At 41.7% G+C, this 18675-nt stretch overlaps 1 protein-coding gene across 3 annotated transcripts in view; it reads left to right on the top strand.

The window, feature by feature from the left end:
• Window positions 1–18675, top strand: part of mapk8ip1a (mitogen-activated protein kinase 8 interacting protein 1a) — a 49655-nt gene that overhangs the window by 15017 nt on the left and 15963 nt on the right. For all 3 annotated transcript variants that reach the window (XM_029256511.1, XM_029256510.1, XM_029256512.1), the window contains exons 2-3: window positions 5470–5581; window positions 13789–14031. In XM_029256511.1, the coding sequence (XP_029112344.1) occupies window positions 5470–5581; window positions 13789–14031 (355 nt within the window). The remainder of the gene's footprint in view (window positions 1–5469; window positions 5582–13788; window positions 14032–18675) is intronic.

Here is an 18675-nt window from a genome sequence, read left to right as displayed (position 1 = left end):
TGACCTTGCGTGCATGTGCATGTGTGTTTTCGTCCGCTTTTGCTGATGGGCTTCATGTGTGCTCTATGTGATGCTTCTATCTAGGGATGCCCTTGAAAGTGAGAAACTGAAAATGCATGGTAAAGGGGGTTTGTTGGACTGCAGGTCATCTGATTACGCTTGCCTCGGGATGAGGAATATGCGTTAAGGCAAGAAACGTCCTTTAAAGCTGCAAATATGCGCTGCTCTTCCGAAACTTTGTTTTTAACTCCGTGGCTGCTAGTTTTGTGCTGTTTCTGCAGCTGTTTGCACGGTACATGCAAATAGTAAACGCTCTACAGATTAACGCCATCTTATATATGGATGAATGAAGACATCTCAGATGCCTTGTGAGGTCTAGCTGTCACTGTAGTGTATTACAATATAATTATACTACTGATATTTATACAGTATAATGGAATTGACAATACCAGTACTTAAAAAATGCTTACTCTTTGAGTTAAGAGCAGAATGGCAGTGGGTTTGTATTTCAATGAAAATGCTCATTATATTTTCAAGATGTTCTGTGCTTTTGTAAACGTTACAAATGTTAATTGTGGACTAAATTTGTGCTACCGCACGTGTTATTAAATTCCTTGGTGATAGTATCAGTTAATGACAACCAGAAAGTGAAAGGTGTGGAAGCTGTAAGGTGTGAGTGATCAGCTGAATTTCAATGTAATTCTTACCACGTTCTGGTTATTGCACGTAAGAATGAATCTGCGAGAGCTGCAGTGCAGTGATATCTAATGAAACAGCACATCAAGATAACATGTTCGAATGGAGAACATCCCTCGAACTGAAAAAAACAATTATAAAGTATTTCTATGAAGGGCTTCACAGGTTTAATTCTTCTTATTCTTCTCTTCTTTCCTCTTTAAACAATAGCTGTAGTTTTCTTGAAGCAATTTCCCTTTTGAAATTACTTTATTTGTGTGATGATTTCATGACGTAGAGAACAGGCTGGTCTGATTTTATATGACCCTTGTTAACTGATATTAGTCCATTTGTTTTAATATTTATAATTTTGATCTGATGTCATGTGCTCTCTTACGTAGATCCAAAATTTTTCGTAATTCGGATAGTAGCCAAATCGTATTTACTGATTTCGGCTCTGATTAAAAATGAGGGGTTTTGATTATCCAGTCGAAACTGGTCTGTCATCACATGCAAACGGATGCTGTAGCAATGTGGTGCTTTATTTAGGTGTCCTGATTTGATTCCTTCAGGGCATGTGTGCATCAGAGGGGCTCGTTTTGCAGGGACTCTTCTTGGGACTTTTCCAGTTTCGCTTTAGCTCCGAAGATGCTGAGTCATTTGGGACCAATCGGAGGTCCCCTCTGTCTGCAGTGGTGCTGCTTCTCTATAGGTTTTAAAAGGCTTCTCCTTAATGCCCTGCTTGGGGGGAAACCCTGGCATGCGGTTCGCAGCGTCTAACCTTCTCTCGTGTGAAAGCAGCTGTTATATCGACCACTAAACTCGCTCCACTGTAAATATGCAAAAACGGGGCCAGATGAAAGCCCAAGCCCAAGCAACATCCAGTCCGCAAATCCCTACTTAAAGCTCGATACTCCTCAGTGTACATGTTTGGTATCGCTCCCAGATCCAGCAGCCCAGCGCGAGTATCCTGGCTGCAGATTTATTGCCCAGGACACTCCTTAGAGGCTTGTGCTCCCAGCAGTTAATTGGTCCTCTTTATGGGATCGATAGCTTTTAATGACCTCACCAAGAAGATGCGCATTATTTTCAGGAAGTGCAGGAAATGACTCCATTGAGGGGACTAAAATCGTACGGGACATTGCTTTAGGGAGCATATGACAAAGAATCTATTGAGCAATGCATAGTGTTTCTTAATAAGGGTATTAATTATTTATTATAATTTTGAACAGTGTATAAAATAAACGGCAGCTCCAGTTACGGACATTTTCTAGCTCATATACCATCTCTTTCAACGGCTGCAAAATACTGCATATCGTATTACGCGTTGAGACGGATTTAACATTCATAAGAGGCATAATGGATATTGATATTTGTAATTAGATATTTCATTTTTAAGGAATTTGCCTGTCTCACAGACTGATGTTCTGTGAGGGGAAACTGATGTATCCGTGTTGGGACTCTGCTCGTAACAAGCACAAGTTTTCCGCTCGGAGCTAAAAACAATGGTACAACAGCGACGTGGCGTGGAATTCAAACGTTTAAACCACTCGTTAATGAGTTACTTAAATTTATTGGTATTCATGGTATTTAGTGGTATTCCTGATTTGTAATTCAGACTTCAAGCCTCATGTATGACCGTCTGCGGCACATAGAGAAGAAGAAGAAGAAGGTTCTTCTGGTCTCTGTGCATTCTAGGTTTGCTACATTGCAAGAAAATACAAAGTTGCCTATATTTATCCACAAAGTACAGTTATTAAGGATTTTGATGCAAATGGAGTGAAAACCCAACACTTCACACCATTTCTTAACCACTTGTTCAGCATGGCAACCATGGTGGTCCAAGCAGAACTTTTATGTTATTGTTTTTCATTAACTTCAAACGACGTGTGTAGTATTTTTGAGCATCTGACCACTTTGTTTGCTTTATGTCAATACAATCAATACAAGCACAGTAGTAGAGCATTAGGGGACACAGTGGCACAGTGGGTAATGCCTGCTGCTTCACAGTTGCTGAACTATTCGGTGAGTGTGGGGCTAAAGTGCAGCTCAGGCCGCATAGAGTTCACATACCATTCATGAAAGAAGGCACTTCCTTGAATTGGAAGTCAAGCCTATAATTGCTGTGAGTTGGGCTTCACTTGATGACATATCCATCCAGTAGAGCATTACTTTGATTTGTTCACGGGGTAGGTTCTGTTCAAGGCTTGAATATAGCTATAATAAATGAAAAATATACACACACAATGTCTACAACCACTTGTCCCCAGCAGGGTCACGGTGATCCGGAGCCTAACCCGGCAACACAGGGAACAAGGCTGGAGGGGACGCGCCCAGGACGGGACAGCAGGCCGTTGCAAGCGGGACTTGAATCCCAGACCCACCAGAGAGCAGGCACAGGCCAAATCCGCTGTGCCACCGCCCTCCGAAAAATACACTCTAAGACTTTTAATAAAAATGTTGATATATTTACTGAGCTGCGTCTGAAGTAAAACAGACAAAAATGCATTGTCTGCACTTATTTATTTTTTAGTGCAGATTGATGACTGATTTTCATATAAAGATGTGCAGCATTCTTTATCTTATTGATCACCAGCTTTCACGAACACCAGACATGGTTGTAAACCCTGGTAGCAAGCCAAGGGAAGGCAGTCCTGCGCTATTATTCTGTTTCTCTTATGTTTTCGTGTGTTTTTCTGCCAACTAATGACTGAACACGGGAACACGAGTCACAGTCGCTCTGCAACAAACACTTACCGACTACCGGTAAGCACTTGTCCCCGTCAGGGGTATAGCAATCTGGAGACTTCTCCACGGTCTCATGCTCCTTCATGATGATGGGGTGGAGCTGAAGACAGGGAAGTTTATTCTAACGTAAGCAATCCGAGTCCTAAAGTCACCTCGCTTACTGTCAGAAGCTGTTAGGTCTGGTCTGGCAGACTGCTCCTTCCGGGCCCTGTCGGTCCGCCCCGGTTCTCGTCCGGTTCTCCCCAGCTACCGCCCCTTCCGTGCCCACCTTGGCCCCCATCCTCTCTCTCTCTCTCCTGCTAACAACACTTTTCTGGGTTCTCTAGCTGTGGCTGCTCACTCGTACAGCGGACAGAGGTGGACTTCTACCTGCCCGAACGTTCTTGGCTTTTACAAAACGACTGTTTGCTGCGGAAGGCTGCAGGCTGCCTAAAATTGCGTCCGCCAAAATAGCATTAAAAACACAGCACGCTGTCACGTTTAATTGCTTCGCAACCGCTCATTCCCTCAATACAAGATACGAGAATTTGACTGCGCAAGGGGTCTCGTTTAACACCCCTGCTTCGTGTTGCGAGACTTTTCTTTGCATTTACAAAGAGAAAATGTGGATTTTGTGTGCTGAGCAGAAAACAGACTGTGCTGCAACACTCACATCCTATACATTTAAAAGTACAGTCCAGATGTGCGAGGACTTGTTTTCCATCACTCCGTTCTGGGTATTAGGATGGTGGACGAATGGGATTTATATTGCTGTTGATCATGCATTATGCTAGGGCTGTTCGACTTTTCTTTCCCCAAACATATGTCAGTACTGTAACTTTTTACACCACATTCTGAGACTTATTAGATCTTTGATGTGTTCTGTGTTGACCAAAGCTGTGATGTAAATCACCTTTGTGCAAAGTTGTTTTCATGTGGCATGTACTTGTTTTAAGATGCGTGTTTGTTCATTTAAGGACTACCACTGAGCACTTACTGCATCACTAAGGCAAAGTGGAGTATTTTTATGAAAACTAGTGAACAGGCAGGAATTGTCACCAGATGAAGTGGTAATCGCAGCGCCTGGGTGATGCGAGAAGACGTGGGTTCGATCCCCGCTCAGCCTGTGTGGAGTTTGCATGTTCTCCCCTTGTCTGTATGGGTTTCCTCCAGGTGCTCTGGTTTCCTCCCACAGTCCAAAGACGTACTGTTCAGGTTCCCCCATAGTGTGTGAGTGACAGAGAGAGTGTGTTCCACTGATGTACGGATGAGTGACCCAGTGTAAGTCACCACGGTGAATAAGGTGAGGGGGCTGATAGCACTACATAAAGTTCACTGGAAGTTGCTTTGGAGAAAAGCATCTGCTAAGTGAATAAATGAAAATGTAATGTAATCACTGGTGATTGCGATTGAAGAGGTCTTCCTAGTGGGTTCTAACATCCTGAAGCAAGTGATGGAGGTCATTATGTGCAAAGTGTGACCAGACAATGTGCTGGGAAAAAAAAAACCCACTGAAAATGGGTGAAATATCAAACTGTGCAAGCTGAGCATGTCATCTTGAATTTGAGCACTTAGATCAAATCTGTTACAGGACGTGTAAGGCCACTGCTTTGCTTTTATGTTACATTTAAATGCTATTTATTGTCCTTCCCTTTAGTTCTGATTTCAGTGAGCTGAAAAATACGGTGGCGTTTACACCAGTGCAGATGTGTTACAATTACTGCTTTTTGGAGCATTTCCGTCTCCTTGCAGCAGTCAGCACTTCTCTCCCCTCCACATTGACTTCAGCTGTGCCAAAACTTATTTTTTTCTCTAATGCATTTCAGCAGAATTTGAAAACATATAAAAATTATGCTTGAGTTTTAATGTTTGTTAGTATATATTTGATGTACTTAGCAATTAGACAATGTTTTGGAACCAGCTCTCAGTGAAATATTGTCCTATAGATAAGAGGATATCAAAATTTGCAACTGAACCATTTTCCAGCAGCAGTTCTGTGTAAGCAAAAGGAGGGGTAGAAATATTTTTGACCCAGCTATCATAACTGTTCATGTTCTCTCCCCTCAGGCTGACCCATGATATCAGTCTGGATGAATTTGAGGATGAAGACCTGTCGGAGATTACGGAAATCACCGACGAGTGCGGCATGAGCCTCAACTGCAACAATGTGGATATCAGGGTAGGGTTCTATATGCCCCATTGGCGAAAGATGGGCTTCTTATGGATTATAACGTGTATACTCTTTGCATTTTTTTTGTAAACTGAACCCTGGGAATGGGGCCATGGACCTGTACTACAGCTCTGTGTTTTTAACTTTTACTAATTCCACCTATGATGTCCATTAGGCAGAATTGTTAGTTATAAGCTGGTTCACAGATTTAAGTATAGAAACCCCTGAGGAGGGAACAGTTTTGTCCCTGAGAAAAGTTCTGAACCGGAACTGATTTTCTGTTTGGTGAAGCATAATTCATTAAAAGTGTAAATTCTAATGTAATTTGTATAAAAATGTTAGTAAACTAATTAATATTCTGCTGTTAAAACTAGAGGGGGGCGCAGTGGTGCAGTGGGTTGGACTGGATCCTGCTTCCAGGTGGGTCTGGGGTTCAAGTCCCACTTGGGGTTCCTTGCCACGGACTTGTGTCCCGTCCTGGGTGTGTCCCCTCCCCCTCCACCCTTGCACCCTGTGTTGCCGGGTTAGGCTCCGGCTCCCCGCAACCCCCGTACGGGGCAAGTGGTTTCAGACAATGTGTGTGTATTAAAACTTTCCTTTCCGCTCCATGAACTTCAAAAAACTGACAGGGGTCATTTTTCGTCACTTTGTCAAGGCCACAGCTACAGTCTGGATACCACTTATAATCTGTTAGATCTCTGAAATTGCAATCGTTAAATGGTCACATTAGGGATACCTTTGGACCCAAAGGTCATAGGTTCAAATCCCGCTTCCAGCAGTAGCGTCTTTGAGGGAGCTGCTTATCCTAGAACTTCCCAAGTAAAGTTATACAGCTGTCTAAATGGGTAAGTAATTGCAGTTATCTTGACATTATAAATTGGTTTGAAGAAAAGCATCTTTTGACTAGAGATACTCAATTTTTGATTTACAGTATAAATAAGTATAACAAAGTTTTTCGGAAGCCTGCCCAAAAAAAGTTTAGAAGTCTTGTTTTGCATGAGTGGAATGAAGTGCAGCAAGGTACTGTTGTCTACTGAATAGAAAATGCAATTTGCTTCCAAAGTGTATTGCCTAGAAACATACCCATTAATGACCTCATTGTTTGTTAATCATGAAGTGTTTTCTACCATCCTGAAATCGTGGTTTGAAAGTTATTGTAGCTGCAGCGTAATAAAGCTCTATGTTCATTTCTTTAGTTCACCAACAGCACAGCAAAGGTGTGTAGTGGCATCATATATATGTTATGCGGTGTTTTAGTGATGTTTGGGGTTTTCGGGTAAGTGGGGAATATATTTTTTTCTTGTTTAATTGGAAAGGGGCTTGGTATTCGAAAATTCGATACCGGTAACGTGTTCTGTAACAGGTTAGTTTTGAATAGCAAGGGATGCCTGTATTGTAATAAAAGCCTTGGTAAGCGCTGTGCTCACAAATGTGCATGTTATGTACTGAGTTCAGGGTATTTTGAAATAGTGGAAGGAGGTTCCCACAGGAGGGGTGCGGTGGTGCAGCGGGTTTGGCCAGGTTCTGCTCTCTGGTAGGTCTGGGGTTCCTTGCGATGGACTGGCGTCCCGTCCTGGGTGTGTCCCCTCCAGCCTTGCGCCCTGTGTTGCCGGGTTAGGCTCCGTCTTGTGGTGACCACGCATGGGACAAGCCATTTCGGACTGTGTGTGTGGGTTCCCACAGGTGAGCTGGCTGGTACATGAGGCAACAGCATCCAGCAGTGAGAGTAGCTGTGCGGAAGCTCACGCCAAGTACTACTTCCATTTTTTTTTTTTTTTTTTTTTTTTTTTTTAAAAAACTTCTGACAAGATTTGGGGTGGGCAGCTGTTTTGAGCCAGCTCACTGAAGAAGGGCCAGCCTGTCGCCCACACATTGCTTGATGGAAAAACAGTTCACACAGCTAACTATACCACAGTAGCAAGATATTTTAGTGTGCATCAGTTAGTGTGGCTGAAAACTGAAGCGTCACTGTTGTTCATGTAACAGCAGGCACCGAAGTGGTTAAAGGCACTTTGAAAGCTGAAAGCTATGAGTTTGAGTCCTGGCATGGGCCTGAACTGCTCCAGTGTAGCCTAATATCCCACACACACACGCACCCAGTCTTGCTAAATGCTATAATTGTAATTTGCTTTATGCAGAAATACTGAGCGAGCAACACAATATTTATTCCTGGTGAGGGCATTTGTGAAATTAGGGGTGACTTAAGGCCTTGGAATAGTGCAGTGATTTATAAAGTGCTGTGGGAGAACTTTGTTGGATGGTTAGTATAAATTGCAGCGGAATGGTTTGTGTGTTTATAGCGTGGTTCGAACCAATATAGTTTGCTAATTGAATGAATTTTGCAGCAACAGTGAATTTAAGTACTAATAAAACAGGAGAATTAGAATTACTCTATGTGAAACTGAAGTAATTAGTTTTACTCTATTTCTGGGTTATTTATCACATAATTCAGATATGATAGGGACATGCTGCTAGTGTAGAGGTTAGAGCTGCTGCTGCCTCTGGATCCGAAGGTCACAGGTTTGATCCCCATCTCTTGCTGTAATACCCTTGGGCATGGTACTTACCCTAAATTGCTCCAGTAAGATTACCCAGCTGTATAAATGAGTAAATAATTGTAAGCTTCTAATACCTGTAGAGTTAACGTTGTAAGTTGTTTTGGAGAAAAGCGTCAGCTAAATGATTGTTTTTCGGTAGCCTCAATTTTACCGTTGAAAAGCAAGTAAGCCGAGTTGTACGTCGCTGTGGAGAAAAGTGTCTGCTAAATGTAAATGTCAAGCAGTTTTCACAGAAAACATGAGTGTTTTAGAAAACTGAGGCCGTAGACCTTGTCGGGATTTATGACAGGCAAGTGGAATTATGAATCTTGTTTATGAGACACCGGGCCGCACGATGGCACGGCAGGAAGCTCTGCTGCCTTACGACTGTTGAGCTCTGCATTCTAAAACTGAATTGAATGCAGTTCAGTCTGCATGGAGTTTGTATATTGCCCACATGTCCACGTTCGTCATTATCCTGAGATGGTCTAGTACCCACTCCTGTGTCATGCCCTTTTGCGTAAAACTCCATCTGCATTGTCTTAAGACGAATTATAATCAGAGCCTGGACGTTATTAATAACTTAGTTATTAAGTACCTTGCTGAACAGTCCTGTAGCTTGAAGTGGGATCTGAACCTGTGGTTTTGGGTCCAAAGGCTGTAGCTCTTACCGCTATTCTAACAGCTGACCCCTGTGGCTTTGTTACAGCAAAAGAAAGGAATGTGTGAATATACTTTCAGTGGAATATCAAATAAGTTAAAATACTTTTACATTTATGTTCATTCATAAATTTATTTAATATAGCACACACTCTTTTTTTCTAAAGCGCGGTACAATGATTAATCTGTATTGTTATATCTTGTAAAAGACTGCAGTAATGTATTTTCTGACTAATGTGCAGCCAGCACCAGCTGCTCGGGTATTATGTTCTCCGTTTCGATGACGTATAAAGTCTCAGTAGACAGCCGTGCTGTCACAGAACATCACAGAAGATTATACATTTCAAAAGCGTTTGTCTTGATTGAATCGCATCCCACAGTTTCCAGGTAAAATGAAGTTGCCATGGAAATGGAACTGCACCATCCATTCAGAAATTCTTCCCTGGGTTCGTTTGTCTGCTCGTTATAGATAAAGAGCTCCTTGTCGAACAAATAATCCAACTTGATCATTTAAATTTGGCTAGCAGTTTTCAGTGCAGTTCAATTTCAACAACCGCTTGTCCCAAGTACGGTTGCAGGGAACCGTAGCCCATCCCAGAAGCATTGGGCATAAGGATGAGGGGGGTACACTCTGGAAGGGATGCCAGTCCATCACAGTGTGGCCACACATGCACACGCTCATTCACCCAGTTCTGAACGCTATGTCTTTGGACTGTGGGAGGAAGGCAGATGATGAATAATAATTTTATAAAATTTTGCAGGATAGGAAAAAGTATTACATTTCTTGATAAACTGTACCAGTTACAATAATAGTGCTGTCTTTTATAAATGACAAGTGTCCCATGAATGCACTGTAATCTCAAATGAGCAAAAAACACGAGTGGCTTTCGACCTCCTTCAGCTAACATTTTTCTCTCGTAGACATCCTTGGATCATTGTACTTCTCCTCCCATTTTTAAAGGACCCCTCATTGATTTCCGCTAGGCTGTGGCATATTCCTGTCAACCCCTATCACCATAATCCATTCCAGATGAACTTGAGGTGCTCATTGGATCCTTTCTGGTGACTTCTGTGAAAGACTTGCATATACCTTTACCCCGCTTCATCAGCCGGATACCACCCCTCGCCGCCATGCCCTAGTCAATAATTGAAGAGGTGGGGCAGAGCAGTTTCCCAAGGGTGCTGAGCTCAGAGATGAGGTAATCCCTTCCTGAGCGTTTCACTGGGCACGTGCACAGACACTGATCTTCCCCCTCCTGCCTCACTGGGGCAGAAGGTAGGGATGCTTGCAGTGAGACAGGTGGTTCTCCCCTTTTTATGACGGCATATTCCTCTGTGTTAGTGCGGATCAACGAATGTAAATGGGAGGTGGAAAACGGAGGAGGTGTATACGCATCTGTTGTAAACTGAGGGTCATATGTGGAGCCCGTTGTGTGGGTGATTCTCGCCTTGGGAGGAATCGGGAAGCAGAGGCTTTATGGTTCAGTAGGGCTTTGTTACATTTATTTTTATGGCTTATTAATACCACTGGAGAAACAACCGAGAATCTCAGAAGTATTCCACTGGATACAGTCCGAATATTTTTCTAATGAATTGTTCCAATTATTTACTGAAGACTATATGAAGTTTATGTGCCTAATTTTTTCCTTATGTACATTATTTTGCATCTGTAGACTAGGGAAAATGAAGCACTCTAAAACATGTATCAGAAATGTGATTAGGAATTGTCGAATATTTGGATCAACCTTTATGCAGCTGCTCATGTGATATTGGTTCACATGGTGGAAAGTAGCAAACTAACTCTAATTTAGAATCACGCATCTGCATCGTCTCTTTCTCCTAGTGTAACGCACACGTTGTATTTTCTGTGAGATGTACGTCGCTTTGAAGAAAAGCGTCTGCTAAATGAATAACTTCACGCATATACATTTTCCGTTGGTACGTTTAAAGACAGAGAGCACTTCCTTCATTATGACTTTGGCAGCCTTTACACTCTGGAATATTCAGCTGCATAGGACATTAGAATATCTGAAAGTCTGCAAACACAACATTTTAAATGATGGCATAAAAGCATTTTATTTTTTGCTCCTGGGACCTTCCTGTCTGAGACAGTCAGGTAGTCTGGAGCCAAACCTGGATGAACAGCATGCTGGACAAGTCAGGATACACCAGTCTATTGCAAAGTAGCCAGACAGAGACAGACAAAAATGCGATGCAGAGTCACCGATCCCCCCGAGACACATTGATTGAGCAATTAAACTGAAGCACCTGGAGGAAACCCACTTGAACGTGAGGAGAACCTGCGAACTTCGTGTTGACTTGGCTGGTTTGAAACCTACACCCAGAAAACACGCATCCTGTGCCACCTGATTATTTTATTCTGGAGCCCATAAATGTTTGAATTACGCTTACTTGGAAATCATCGAAAGTGTAGAGAACATTTTAAATATTAAAAAAAAATATTTTTTCAGAGAATGTATGCTTATTAAGCTACTTTTAAAGATATAAAGGCATATTAGTTCTAAATTTGTCTCTTTTTTTTAGGTTTTGGTTATGTCACATCATGCAGATCCCAGATCTATCCAATGTGGGAAACAGCAGGGATGTAAGCAGCCAAAGCAAGCCTTGAAATTCTCCGGCAGTGTCTTCTGACCCTGTCTCCAGCCGGTTGCCTAGCAACAGAAGGAAAGTTCTTAAAGGGACCTTGTACTTCGTAACATACAAAACAGGGATTAAATCAAGTCCCTACGGAAACCTGACTGATTGTTTTGTCTCCTTTAGTGGGCAATTTTACTGCAACTGTCGCAGTAGCAGTTTCACTACTCAGCTGTAAAAAAAAATTTCGTGTTTTATTTCATGAGCATTAAGATAGGTTTTTATATTGTTTGTAATTCTTTGCACTTTATCCAGAGTTATTAACATTATGCTTGTAAAAATGATTTGTTTAGTAATACAGATCCTTTGTGAGGAAAGCATGAAGTAAATAAAGATTTTAGTCTGATGTCCGTCTTATCTGACAGTGAAGGGTTTTCAAGTGGATCTCTGCTGGGGGAAAAATCAAGCAGCTAAGCAGAATTTATTGGTTAATTTTTAGGTTTCTTATAAAAACCTGAGGTGAGGATTTGAAAAAATAGTGCTTTGCTGCAAATTCATGATTTATTTATACTTATGCTTAATTTATTTTGTGTAATTCTAAGTAGGATTAGTATTTAACACATTGATTTAAAATGTATTTAGGAGACTTAATCTGTACTAATCCCATAAACATGGAGGTTTTTGTGCCATCTTTTTACTGCTCCAATCTTGATTTTTCCTTTAACGTCATTTGGCGCCGGAGAACAGTATGCAGCTAGTGGCTGTAATCAGTGGACTCTCTTCAAAAAAAAAATAATATTGGACTATGGAATATGGATGAGCGACCCATTGTAAGTAGTGTATCTAGCAGTGTAAGTCACCTTGGTGTGGCCTGATGACACTACGTAGTATCCACTGGAAGCTGCTTTGCAGAAAAGCATCTGCTAAATAAATAAATGTAAATGTAAGTATTGTATTCAGTCTGGATTTGACTCTTTTTAACACTAGTTGAATGAACTAGATGATATACAGCAATTTTGAAGACCAGGATCTTTTCTTAATACATTATATGTTGGGCTGTTTGAACCTTCTTCCTCTATCTAGCCAATATCATACTACTTATTTGCTTTAAAAATAAGGAAAAGTGATGTGGATCCGTTACTCCTGCGACGGAGTCCTGACGATCTGTATTTGACTGAGAAACATGAACAGGTTGCATGTGATCTAAACAGGCCGTTCATTTATTGGCTTTATGTCGGCACTGACTTCACACAAGCAGAGCGAACTTGAAGTGATAGGTGTCACCTCTCATTAGGCACAACCTCTACTCGTTCCAATTTTAAAAGCAAAGGACTGAAAAGTCCAGGTTAATTGACAAGCCATGGGTGTTTCAGGGATGATTACAGACCTGGACTGAAAAGGTATTAAGTGTTAGAGGGAATCATACCTGCACGGACACAGACTATGGAGGGTTTCTCTACTGATCTCCCAATTGTTTCTCAAAATTATTATTACAGTTATTCTTTTAGGTGATGCTTTTCTCCAAAGTGACTTACAGTGTTAAGGTTACAATTATTTACCCATTTATACAGCTGGGTAATTTTACTGGAGCAATTTAAGGTAAGTATATTGCTAAAGGGTACTATAGCCGGAGGTGGGGATCGAACCTGCGACCTTTGGCTCCAAATGCAGAAACTTTAACCACTATGCTACCAGCTGTCCGGTCATATTATTATTATTGCTATTATTGCTGCTGCTGCCAATGTTATTTTAATATTTTTTTGAATATCACAACATATTTAAATATTGATTGATTTAGTTTGTCACTATTTTTTTATGGCGATGTGACTGCACGTGAAGACAAGCCATTCTTGTCCAAGAGATTTTTTATTTTTTTTAAACTGCGTTTTAATTGATGCACAAATTAGGTCATGTTTCCGAGTTCGGATTCTTATCCAGGCTCGTGACCCCCCATATCACGCCTCGGTTGTCACTAGTACCGTTTCAATTCACGCATCAAGAAATGGCCGTGTTTTCCGGCCCGAGTCGGTAGCGAGAAAAAGGATCTCTCGTGGAGCTAAACAATGACTCACTCCCACCTCAGGCTGAAGGAGTGCCCCTCGCAACCTTAATCGTTTCCTCGAAGTAAAAGGCATGAAACGCAGCTCCGAAAGCACGTTTCTCGTGTTGAAACGCAACGGCCGTATGTTTGGAAGAAGATGTCAGGAGGGGGCAGCGAACGAACAATAATTCCTTGTTCTTTGCCGTTAAACATGGCCACGTTCTGTATCGTACCGCAGTGGCGCTGAGAGGGTTATGCGCTGATGTCAAGCCGAGCTATAATTGGCTAGCGTGCCCCACCCCCAACCCCCAACCCCCAACCCCACCCCATGTTGCTGCAGCCAGCTCCCCGTTGACAGAAATGTTGCTGCCCAATCTTCCCAGGGCCATGTGACGCGCGAGTCCAATAGCGGCGCAGGGAAGGTGGACCGGAGCGCAGCCAGCAAGCTGCAGGCGGAGATGCTTCACTTAGACTTGATCGATGCTGTGGGTGAGATTCAGGACGAGGAAGCTGCACTGCCCTCCACAGAGCCCCCAGCCCAGGAAAGTGCTCCTGTCACCATGGATACCTACCGCCCCAAGAGACCCACCACGCTTAACCTCTTCCCTCAGGTGCCTCGGACACAGGTACTGTAACACGGTCTTCACCGTTCTCGTGCCGCCTCGCTTTCCAGGACTGTATTAAAGCCTAGGGGTAGATTATAAGTATGTCAGGTGGCTCATCATTTTGGTACCCTGAGCTTTGTCTGGCATCCCTCCGATGGCTTGTCATAAGTAAACGAGCTCATGTTCTATGACATTTTTGCGTGTGTGTGTGTGTGTGTGCGAGCGGCTGAGTGTCTGTCTTTCCCTTTACATAAAGAGCTCATTATTATGTGTTCTACACACCGAAGGGTTGGGTTGGGCCCCTCTATGTGTCATCGTGTGTTTGTGTGTGCCAAGTGTTTGCTGCCACCCCGGGATCTCTCCTGCCTCACAATGGCATCACTTGAACACGAGTCTCAATGAGCTTCCTGATTGACCGGGGAATGAATTCAGCCACACGTTGTCGGTGGCGTGAGATTCGCCACGGCCGCGATGGGATACTTAGAAATTCTGGGTCAGAGGTGCTGGTCAGGCCTTTGGCCAGGTACATGGGAGACGGCGGAGGCGGTGCAGAGGAGGAGTAGCCTTCCTAGTAGCAATCCAACACCCAACACCTCCCTTCTCGTCTCCTGCAAGGTGGCCATCTGAAGATGAGAGAAGCTATTTTTGGCCTCCAAGGATGGTTGTTTATTCCAGCTTTGATAAGGAGCCGATCTGCTTTGGCTTTGATGTGAGCAGCTGTAAGAGTCGAAGGCAGAACTGTCAAGGAGGAGAAAAGGAATCTTTAAAAGGATTTCTCAGTTTGGCTTTTCTTAAGCACTGTGGGGGGGGGGGGGGGGGGAGACTTCTGCTGGCATGGCTGCTCTGTGCATTTTCTGCTCTTATGAATAGGACTTAATTCTTGTTCCTAAGTAGGTTACAACATGACATGTGCAAGATCTGAAGCAATGCTCTTGGAGCACTGACAGTGTGACCTATTGTTTGGGCAACAGTTGCACAGTAAACTTCCTGTAAACAGCTGGGGGTGATGTGTGGTTGTACTGTGTTTTTTTTTTTCTTTTTTTTAGTGGCTGCAGGTGATGTTTAATAAGGGCAGAGACATGATACCTTAAGGTTTTTTTCCCAGGAAGGCTCCTGCTGTTCATGCACTTCAGCAAGTCATTTGCTGCTGTTAAATACCCAGTGGTTTATAATGGTAAAATTGGCTAAGCAACAAGACATTATAATAATCATTTAGATGAATGAATTAATCATGATTGTGGTGAGTTTTATCACATCATGTTGTGATATAATTTTCAATAACCATGTTCCATAGAAGTCAGATTACGTGTCACTGATTATTGAAAATCAGCTCAGTTAAGAGAATACATTGGCCAAGAGCACTTCATATTGATTTTGTTTTTTATTACTAAGACCTGGTTTTCTTTTTTGCTATTTCCAAATATAGATACCTGAATATCTTTTATTTTTTGGAATTATTTTCCCTTACTCAACTTTAGGTACCATTATTTATAACGACTGTGGCGTTCCTGTGCTTTCCTTTCAACTAAAACTTTGTGTTCTCCAGCACTCCCACCCAGAGAAAATTGATATAATTTCTGAGACTTCCAGCACAATAAGTTAAAATGGGATTTTCCTTGTATTACAGAAAGGACACACTCGGCACCCTCAACCTAAATAAAAAAATCAAGGTATAACAGTGGTTTACGAACCAAAACCAAAATGTGAATTTTCGAAATCTTCCATCGAACTTTTAACGTTCTTGTTAGATTTCCACATTACTTAAAACAATTGTTTTATGTGCTATTCCTGAAATACAAGGTGATTCAAAAAGAAATTAACAAAGTGTATTACTCGGTAGCTACGTATCATATGAATATGTAGTGTGTAATTTGAGCATTTGCAATATAAAGAAAAAACTGCATTTCTTTACGAATTGGTTTAGGCGACATGTTCATAGGTGCTTAGTTACTAGGTAATACATTTTTGTATTAAGAGTTTTGAAAGTGTCTTTTTTGAGCAGTTTACATCTGTGCAGCCTAGTATGGGTTTCAGCAGTATTGAACATGATTAACTTAATATAATCTGCAGCTTTAGGAGCTTCAGAGTACATTGATGTGACTTCTGCTTTGAACAGAAGTGGTCCTGTAAACCATGTAGCGATCGGGTACTTCACGTAAATGTGTTTACCGAAAATACAGTTTAATGTAGATTAAAAATGTCGAAATGTGCCGACTGCACAAATAGTGAAATGTCACTGTAGATAAATGTAAAAATATATATAAAATGTACAAATTGTAGGGGAGGTGAGTCATTAACAATAATGAGTTCCAAGGTTTATTTACATTCACGTTTACTTTTATTCATACAGCAGGCATTTTTTCCAAAGTGACTTGCAGCTAAGAATAAACAAAAGCGCATTTCACAACCGATAGCTATAGACGCATACATGCGATTGTCTATACGCAATAACTTTGTCAACGATGCCTGTTTTTGCTGGCAAATTTTACGCAAGTAACTGCCTATATAATTGATACGAAATTCACTGGTGATATCTCTGAAGCTGTCTACAGCCATTTATATCCTCAATCAGTTATTATATTGAATTATTATAATGTAAATATGTGGACAAGCTTTGTTTCAAGTGTTCTCCAGGTGATGATCAAGAAAGTAATGAGGGGTCCTGGCATTAGCATGTCTCCGTCCCTCGGTGTTTTGGAAATTTCACAGGCTGGACTGCCTTTCTGACACGGTTCTTTCTTTTCTCTCATCCTTCATTTCCTGAGACTGGTGCGGTGGCATATAGTGTCAAAGTCTGAAATTGTGTATGAGCCCCCAAGAGTTCAGGCCTCATCACTGACTTACTGTCATTAACCACTTTTTCCAGGTGGGGTTGGAACAGTCCCAGAGTTAAAGCCTCATATTATCTAGAATGTTCTGTATTAAGTAATATTCCAGATTAAAAGGTTTTGTTTTAATCTGGAATATTAAACTTCTCTAAACCTCCCTTTGAACCTATGTAGAAACATTCTTGGTGTAAAACATGTGCACAAGATTTGTTAATCTGCTATTAATGGCTTTCAGTGTTACTCAAGATGGCCACCATTCTGCTTTTCTCTGGTAGCCTGTTTGCTATTATTCCTTTTTATGCTATTACTTAATACAAAGTTTAAAAAAAAAATACTTTGTGTAATGAGTCATGAAAGAACTGAGAAATATTAAAAAAGCATCTCAAGTTGCATTTGGAGGAGTCCTTGTCTCCCAGGTAAGGCTAGACTTGCGCGGTAAGTGCCCGTTTCTTGGGCCAAACTCTGTGGATTTGTGGTAAAGAAAGGTAGTCATGCCAGCCTGTGACTCATACAAATGTACACATTTCCAAAAAGCATTTTATTGCTGCCCTCCATCAGATCCTCGCCTCTCTCTGCCTACCATCCTCTCGCCCACAGTATTACCGGCAACGTTACCGTGGCAACAGACGTCACCCGCTTGCTGCATCACAGAAGTGAGTCAGCGATTAATGTGGAATGGGGCTAAAATCTGGCCATGAGGAAAACACCCCTGCTATCCATATGCAGCTGCCAGCCTGTACAAGAATGGTTCTTATACTGAGTAACCATATTGAATTTTTGGGGTGTAATGGTCCCTGAGATATCCAGAGGGCTGAGCAGGAGAGGTGGCTCATGATGTGTTCGGCAGGTGAGTGATATAGTGTGGTTGTTGTCAAATTCAGGACTCAACGCAGATTCAGATATTGGTATAGAAGATGATGACAGCTTTTCCCAGTCATCTTGTGTTTCACTGTTTCTTGGTTTTCTGAACCACGCCATTATTTGGCAGAGTCTTAAACATCTGCTGAATTCAGGGTAAAGAAAATCACTCCAACTAAAATAAAAGCTGCGGTAGAATAAAACAGTTTGCCATGTAGAGACAGTTACAATACATTAAAATTTCCTAGTTGGAAGAAAGTTTTCTTTTTTTTTGTATTAAACTACAGTAGTCATCCTGAAAAAGACAATACCACTTTTCAACAACACTTTCAAAAATTAGTTTAAAATTTCTCAAGTCAAAATGTCTACCTTTTTTTTTTTTTTTTTCCCCCTAAGTATGAATAAATAAATAGTACTTTAGTGTTTTATTCAAACTTTACAAGTAGTACTACCTGAGACTGGAGCTGTGGGGAGTAAACTTGGGATGAGAGGGAGAAGGTTATGGAGAATGAGAATGGAGTTAACGTAGAAGAACCCCAACTTTTAAAACAATTCACCCTCTGTGACTGGTCGCAGGGCCATGTGTATATATATGTGTGTATGTGTGTGTGTGTGTGTGTGTGTGTGTATGCATATGCATGTTTGTGAGTGACAGAGAGAGAGTGTGTTCCACTGATGCATGGATGAGTGACCCAGTGTAAGTAGTGTATCTAGCAGTGTAAGTCAACATAGTGAATAAGGTGTGTGGACCGATAATACTACATAGAGTTCATTGGAAGTCGCTTGGAGAAAAGTGTCTACTAAATAAATAAATGTTTGTCCTTCCAGGATGCAGAAAGTTTGGCTGGGAAAAAAAAGCCCCCCCTTTGAAAGCTTTCCCCTTTAAACGCATGCATGAGCTGTGGTAGACAAAAGGTCCCGTCATTCAGCAGAATCAAAGCCCCCTTGTCTGTGTATTCACTGTCTCCCCCTCTCACTT

Source organism: Scleropages formosus, chromosome 11, assembly GCF_900964775.1.
Source record: "Scleropages formosus chromosome 11, fSclFor1.1, whole genome shotgun sequence".
Lineage (NCBI taxonomy): Eukaryota > Metazoa > Chordata > Actinopteri > Osteoglossiformes > Osteoglossidae > Scleropages > Scleropages formosus.
The sequence above is the reverse complement of the archived record's forward strand: the minus strand, read 5'-3'. Positions and strand labels throughout refer to the sequence as shown.